The 7,996-nt window shown below is 49.9% G+C and overlaps 1 protein-coding gene across 1 annotated transcript in view; it reads right to left on the bottom strand.

The window, feature by feature from the left end:
- Positions 1-2,988, bottom strand: part of LOC123053133 (uncharacterized) — an 8,007-nt gene extending 5,019 nt beyond the window's left edge. Inside the window, exons 1-3 of the mRNA XM_044476535.1 lie at positions 2,642-2,988; positions 1,601-1,976; positions 1,372-1,503 (exon numbers count right to left, since the gene is read on the bottom strand). Coding sequence (XP_044332470.1) covers positions 1,372-1,503; positions 1,601-1,957 — 489 coding nt within the window. The 5' untranslated portion in view covers positions 1,958-1,976; positions 2,642-2,988. The remainder of the gene's footprint in view (positions 1-1,371; positions 1,504-1,600; positions 1,977-2,641) is intronic.
- Between the last annotated feature and the right edge of the window lie 5,008 nt (positions 2,989-7,996).

The raw sequence follows: 7,996 nt of genomic DNA, 5'->3' as shown, positions 1-7,996 counted from the left end.
TGAACATAAATATACAGTGAACTTTTTAAAAAATGCATAAATTCCTTTTTTTGTACGTGTTTTTTTGTTTCTGATTTCTTTTATCTTTTTCAGATCTTTGGTATTCTTCGGATTTTCATGTTTTCAATTTTTTTACTGTTTTTTATATAGGTTTAGTATGCAAAAAAGGTTGTAAATACACACTGAACATTATTCTATAAAAATGCATTGAACATTATTGTATAATATAAATGAACAATTTTGTTATATACATTGAACATTTTTTAATATACAATGTACTTTTTAAAATTTATAAATTACATTTTTTTGTATATGATGTAATTTTTTTAACAATATACGATACACACACTATGTACGGCGCGTGCTATTTATCTTTTTTGTTACCGTATGAAAAAGAGAACGAAGCACAGTATAAAACATGTACGCGTGCTACGTAAACAGAGGAACACTCGCGGCGCAGCGGTAGTGAGCGCGCGCTGCGTCGCCCTCGTCCGGGTTTGAATCCCGGCTGCGGCGCGCCCTCTCTGCGATCGCTAATTTTTTGGTTCGTTTTATTTATTTAACGGTATAATAATATAAGAACTAAATATCCTAACTAGGCAACTGACTAGGGCTAGCGTAGTGGTAGGGCCTCTCCCTCAAAACAGGGAAGGCGCGGGTTTGAATCCCCGCTTGCGCCATTTCCTTTTTTTAACTTCGTGGGAGCATTTGCGTGATTAAGTGCAATGCGGGGGTCTTATCTGCAAAAACAACATGCCACCTGTCACCTGACAGGTGGGGCCGTGCTGTCGGATACAGTGTCAATACATCGTTATACGATGCTTAGCCCGTTTTGCAACGATTAGCCTCAAACGTGGTACTGACTTGCAAAAAATTTGAATAGTGGTACTGATCCGTCACAACCGCCCTAAATGTGGTACTTCTTTGCAATTAACTCCTCTGACTAAAATCATCACTAGCTCGGCAACTCAGAGCTAATTCAGGCTTAAGACAACCTACTCTCCTATTTTGATATCTGTCAAGAGATTCTCATATTTTTAGTTAAAGAAGTAGAAAATTTGTACCTGGCCACGTCAATACTGACTGAATTAAGAAACTAGATAGCTTTTGAAGTCATCTAAGCTGTCATTTCTAGTTCTATCCAACAGCACATGGTGAGGCAAATTGCAGGGTAGGTAAGAATTTGCTGGTTCCCATTTTTCGCATGCAAGATTTAAGTGTTCAATAAAAATGTTGCAGATTCACCTACTCCCAGAGTCCAGACTCGACGATGAGGTACCAAATCGACAGAAATGTACACAGCCACAAACATCATATGGTTGTTCTAACGGTTCAACAACTACAACTAAGGAAAGAAGCTTGTGCATTTACCTCCATTGCGCTGCAGTTGCTCATGACATCTGCTGAAAGCCACTGTCCATGGCCGTTGTGGCAGCTCCCCTTCCGGCCACCAGCCTCCTCAAACATTTTGATTTTGGTCCTGCTTCTTGAGCTCTTGGAAACCTACACCACCGTTAGATCGGTTAGCCAACCACGGATTGGACAAATCAGGCAACCAAAACAGATGAATCTAACAAGTACAGTATACTGTATCACTCACCTCCGTGGAGGCGTTGCTCCGAGGAACCAGGCTCCGGCGCGCCGCCGCGTCCTTGTCCATGAGCAGGACAGGATGCTCCTCCCCGAACAGCCTGTCCTTGTCTGACTGCCAGAAGGCGGTGACGAGCCTCCTCGCCGACGCGCCGTCGGCGACGTGGCGACGGCAATGCCGGCTCCGGGACGACGAGTCCGACATGGCCGCGCCTCCTTCTCTCCTCCTGCGTATCAGCAGCACCGCGGGCCTCCTGGAGCGGAGTCTCCTCGCCGCGTTGGAGGCGTCGGAGGACGAGAGCGCGCGGCGCTTGCGGATCCTGGCCAGCCTCACCGCCGCGCCCTCCTCCCCGCCGCGACCCGGCATTGCAGTCCCGGAAGTTCCTCTGCTTCCCAGCAAAGTAAGAGCGAGAGCGAGAAGGAGAGTGAGAGAAATGGCAGCACAATGTGGCTGCTGGTGAGTGATGCGGTCAAGATGAGGAGTGTGGCGGCACCGAAACCGATCAAAGGGGAAAGAGCAAAAGCGGAAAAGAAAAAGATGAGACGGATGAATGGATGCAGCTTTAGAGGAAGGAATAAGAAGCAGGAAGTGACGAAAGGGGGCGATGCGATTGCGATGTGACCATCACCAATGCACCATTCCCTTCCCTTTAAATCAAACTCAACTGAAATTTGTTGCTAGTAAAATCCTCTTCATCCAGAATGAATAGAGTAATGCAGGAGAGAGCGGTGTCGGCTCAAAAAGACTTGAGAAATGCAGCAGGTGGCAGTGCCCAGCCCAAGAATGTAAATGTCGTTATACAGTTAAAAAAAGTACTGCTCCTAGCTAGATATAGATACAGCAAGAGATGACAAGCTTGTGAAAAACGCTTTCGCAAACACCGAGGAGGAGGAGCAAACTAAACTAGATATAGATACAGTTCCAAGAAGAGAGAACTCAAGAGCCAAGAAATGCGCAGGGCAGAGGAACCTCAGAAATGGGCTAATAGTAGAAAAGGAGAAGGCATCCAAGAGGAAGCGACATGGAAGAGGAGACAAGAGGAGTGCGTACCCATTAAGAGCAGGTGCATGAAGGCGCCTGTGCCCGATCAGCTGGCTGCACACGCCGTGATGATGACGAGCAGCAGCGGCAGCAGCAGGCTTTGGTTGTGAGCTGCTGGAGCTGGCGCAGAAGCACAGCGCACGAGTGGGGGAAGGAAGGGAAGGGGACAGGGATGATGATGGGCGCGTCAGTGAGCGCGTGTGCGTGCACCACCGTATTGTACTCGTCGACGCGACGCAGGGCGGGGCGGCCGGCAAGCGGGGCGGCCGGCAAGCGCGAGTGAGCTGTCGCCGTGGTGCGCCGCATATGATTAGGCCTTGTCGCACGCACGCCCGCCCGCCGTTGAGGTGACGCGATGGGTGGGTGGACGGTATTACCAGTACCGCTGTAACTATAAGCAGGGCAGGTGCGTGCGCCGGGTTTTCGAAACCGAGGGCCGGGCTTGAGGTAGGTAGGTTCAGCCGTTGAGCAACGGCGGAACTACGTACTCCCTCCGTCCGGTGAAGAATGTATATCTAATTTTAAAATTTGACCATAAAAGAGTGTACTTCTATCTTTTCAATGCACTTTAAAATAGAAAAAACTACTTCTCTCGTCACATGATAATCAAGACTAATAGTAGCAATCTACACATGATCTTCTTAATTTCTACATGCACTTAGCTCATTGGAGGTTGGATAATTAAAGAGAAGAGAGATGATGGCATGCACCTTTCAAATGCATTTTTTACTTAACTCCATAATTTGTCCTAAAATTTCTAGATGTACACTCTTCACCGGACGAAGGGAGTACGTGCGGAGAGTGTAGAGGAGATCTTACGCGTGTGTCAAGTTGAACCACACCAATACCGTTTAATCAATCGGTTGGAAGTTCAAACAAATTCTCACTTGCAGTGTGATGTGCACCGTCGTGGTCATGTATGCTACTCGTCTGGCTAGACAGTCACAGCTGCAATGCCAGTGTGTCCGCTTGTTAGAAAATCCGAGGCACGTGTCCATCTATCCAGGGCAAAGCAACCACACGGAGCATAACATTGAGATTCACTAACGAGATTCATTGAGCTTGGCCGGACTATCCTCCATGTGATATCACTATAATACCCACCTCAATATTCATCGAGCTTGGCGGCAGAAAATTAATTGTCTACATGCTTGTTAGGGTCACCTCAATATGTTGCTTCTCTCTGCATGTGTCCTGCGTTGTAGTCGTTCATCCTAGGTTGTGGTCCTTTGCGGCGTTCCATCTGCAATTTTTGCTGCATATTTTCCTTTCCTTGACATTTGCATTTCAAGCTATGTAAGCTTGCGTGAGCACTCTATTAATCAAGTATCCTTATTGAGCTTAATTAGTTTCCTCCTTGATCCTGTCTTTGGGTACATCTTTTTTCATCATGTGGATTGCTAGTTGGAATGTTAGCGGGCTTGGTGATGCTGACAACGGAATTACTGTACACACGACAGTTGCTGGCCGAACTCTGGACGATTGAAGAATTGAATGGTGTTGTTCACCTTTGCTCTACGCATCGATGGATTGATGCACTGCATCGTCTGAAGATCGTGCAGAACCGTCGGCTGTGTAGCAGCGCTCTACTGACAAATGCTCATTAGTTAAAGGTGCACTTTGTCTAGTCAATCGAGCACCATTTTCCTGCAGGGAACTAAACTGCAGGTGGTGGACACGATGAAGGCAGCATCCTTCCTCCCCCCCCCCAAAATCAACGATCATTCATCTACACGCCGGCCTGCGGCACTTCAGGTGGCTTGCTTGTGGCGTGGGATGATAATGTGGTGTGCGGTTCTCAGATTACCAAGCACAGGTTCAACATCTCTGCATGTTTCCAATCCAGGAGTAACAACGATAGCTTTGTTTTATCCACTGTATATGCCCCCTGCGAGGATGATGAACGCACAGAGTTTTTTGTTGTGATGGATCAAGCTGCGGAGCAAGTGACTAAACCTTGGGTCATCCTACGGGATTTCAACATGTACAGGTTTGCACATGAGAAATCGCAGGGGGAGAAAGAATTGGGCAGTGATGGGCATGTTCAACTCATGGATCAGAGAGAATGCATCGGATGATATCGATGTTGCTAACAGAAGTTTCACTTGGTCGAACAAGAGGGTGGAGTCAACTGTGGTCAAGCTCGATAGAGTGTTGGCTAACACTGAATGGAGCTTATGATTCCTCAACACTACGGCTACTGCCCTTCCTGCAACAACGTCTGGCCATGTGCTGATTAGAGTCAAGTTTTCCAAAGACACAGCTAAGAGCTACTTCTTCAGGTTCGAGAACCATTGGCTGTAGATACCGGAGGCCCGAGATTTGGTTGCCAACGGCTGGGAGAAAGGCACCAGCTTCTTCTCTTCTGCATCAACCTTGCTTAGTTTCAAGTTGAGAAGAACAAGGGCTGCGATTAGGAGATGGGACCATGCCAGATCGCCTATACAGACTACTCTTGAAAACTGCAAGCATGTGGTGCAATATTTGGATGTTGTAGAGGAGAGGAGGCACCTCTCGAAGCTCGAATTCTCTCTGAGGAAGCATGAATGCATAGCAAATGATTCTATGCCAGACCAGTGTTTGGAGGCGCCAGGCAAAGATACGAGGTTGCACCCTGGGTAACGAAAATACGAAGTTTTTCCACGCAGCCGCCAATTGCCAGCACAGAAAAAACAAGATCATGCTACTTGTTAAGGATGGCATAGAATTTTTCCGTGATCAGAACAAGCTCGCGATTGCTACTGAGTTTTTAACTGTTATCTTTGGGAGGCATTCCCCTTCCCTGCCCACCTTGGACCCCTTTCAATTGTATAACCAAGCTGATTTAAGCTCACTGGAAGAGCCATTCACACGGGGCGAAATTGCGGCTGTAATTCAAAAAACACCCAACAATCTGAGCCCTGGGCCTGATGGATACACAAATGTGTTTTACAAGAGTTTTTAGGGACTGCTGAAGGAGGATTTGCTATGGTTCTTTTAGGAGTTTTATGACCATGGCAGCGACCTATAGGGTATCAACTCCGCCAATATTGTGCTCATCCAAAAAAAAGAACCCAACATATATCAAGGATTTCAGACCCATCTCCTTAGTACATAGTGTACGCTGGCAACCAAGGTCCTTGTAGTTCAGTTGCAACGACTAATTCCAAACCTCATTCATCCGCTTCAGTCTGGTTTTCTCCCTGGTCGCTGAATAGCTGAAAACTTTGCACTCGCAGCAGAGCTAGTGCAACAGGTCAAGAAAAGGAAGACACTTATGATCGTTCCAAAACTAGACTTTCAGAAGGCGTTTGATAGCGCCAGTTGGGATACTCTACGCCACATTCTCACAACCAGAGGCTTCGGTAGCAGATGGGTAAGATGGATTAGTGATATAGTATCATCTAGCTCTACTAGGATTCTAATCAATGGCACCCTTGGGGAAAGGATTTTATCCAAAAGTGGGTTGAGACAAGGCGATGTTCTATCACCTTATCTTTTCATTCTAGCAGCAGACATTCTGCAGCAACTATGCAACAAAGAGTACATGATAGGAAACCTCAAATACCCACTTCGTTTCGACGGTCCGTTTTCTGTCTTACAATATGCGGATGACACGTTGCTACTAATATAAGGATATGTTCAGCAAGTGGGGATTATTAAGAGGATTCTGGATGCTTTCTCTGGTTTGACTGGGCTCAAAATTAACTATCATAAGAGCACTTTTGTTCCTATTTGCTTGGACCAGCCAGTTTGGCAGGCAATTGCTGATCTCCTACAGTGCTAGACTGAATCCTTTCCTTGTACATATCTATCGGCAATCTGGAAACGGGGGTCCCCAGACTTGCCTGCCTGCGGCCCACGGCGTGGCTCCACAAGCGGGCCCGTAAGACCCATCTTCACCAGCGAGCACTCAAGACCCTCACGAGGGGCCAAGCCTCGCGAGGCGGGCGACACAAGACCCTCTCGGGAGCGGCCTCACCAGGCTGGCTCGCGAGGGGCAGAGAGATCAAGGCAAGGCAAACCTCGTGAGGTTCCAATGACGCAAGCCATGACGATCGAGACCAGGCGGGCGCCAGCGCGCATAGTATCCTTGTTTCCTCTTTGGTGCTAAGGGGGGCAAGCGCAGGCGAGGAGTACCGAGGTGTCAAGCAAAGGTTTCCATATCGGTGCAACGAGACCAAGACCAGCAGGATGGCAAGACGGAGGTCACCGTGGAGCCCAAGACGGCGTCACCACCAGAGCCTTTGGCAGGCGAAGACTACTTTTGTCAGGATAAGCTGTATTAGCTGTCCCCCTTCAAACTTGGCCGTTGTGGGATCCCTTCCCGCTCAATATTTGGGAAGAGGACGAGGGCCTCTATAAATAGGACTAGCCACCACGTTAGGAGGGGCGGTTCGATCAGCCATCCTCACACCCACAAGTTCACCAAGCACAAGAACACCTCGCCTCAGGAGGCTGTTCTTCCTCTTGTACTGTTCATCCTCGGCCCAAGAGGCAATCCACCACTGCCACACTGGAGTAGGGTATTACACCACAATGGTGGCCCGAACCAGTATAAATCTTGTGTCCTCGTGTGTTCTTTGGGTTCGACGAGTTAGTCCGCTAGATCGTGGAGTGCGAGAGCTTGGGAGAGGAGAGATCTTCGCGCGCACCCCAGTGTTCAAACCTTGACGGTTTTGCGGGAACCCGTGATCCGACATTTGGCGCGCGAGGTAGGGGTGCGCCAGAGCCCCTCGTCCGCCAGTTGATCCACTGACGCTCCGCGGTTCTGATGTCCGATGACCCAAGAGCCAATGCCGACCGCTGGGCAGCTTGGCCAGCCCGGGCAACGTCGTCCACCCAGGAAGATCTCGACCCTGCGCTCCAGGCGGCACGAGCGCCACCTAACGCTGTGGGGCGCGGGCGGCGCGGCCAGGCACCGTCCGCCCTTACTCCGTGACAGGCGCGAACTGCTGCAAGGGCTGCAAGCCACGCCACGGCGACGACGCCGCACACCCGGCGGGAGCAGGCGAACATGCGGGCTGCACTCACGGTGGCGCGGGAGCTGCTACGGTGCCGAATGATGGAGAGCGGTCGGGATGCGCTGCTGGAACGCGTTGCCGAGCTACTGGATGCAGCGGCCACAGGAGCATCGCCCTTCTGCTACCAGATCACGCCCCGGGCAGCGGCTGGATCCCACGGCGGGCCTCGCCGCGCCCGCGTGCCCCCAAGTGCGCCCGGGGGCCTCATCGACATCAACGCGACCCACGGCGCTGGGCGCCCCCTCACGCCCGTACCACCCCTGATGGGTGCGGGCACGAGCGCTGCCGCACACGGCCCCAGCTAGGCACTACCCTACCATCCTCAGGACGGCGTGATGGGCCGGGCGACATGGAGCTGGGC

This window comes from Triticum aestivum, chromosome 2D (assembly GCF_018294505.1).
Source record: "Triticum aestivum cultivar Chinese Spring chromosome 2D, IWGSC CS RefSeq v2.1, whole genome shotgun sequence".
NCBI classification, from domain to species: Eukaryota; Viridiplantae; Streptophyta; class Magnoliopsida; order Poales; family Poaceae; genus Triticum; species Triticum aestivum.
Note: the sequence above shows the minus strand (reverse complement) of the source record. Positions and strands in the feature narration are given on the sequence as shown.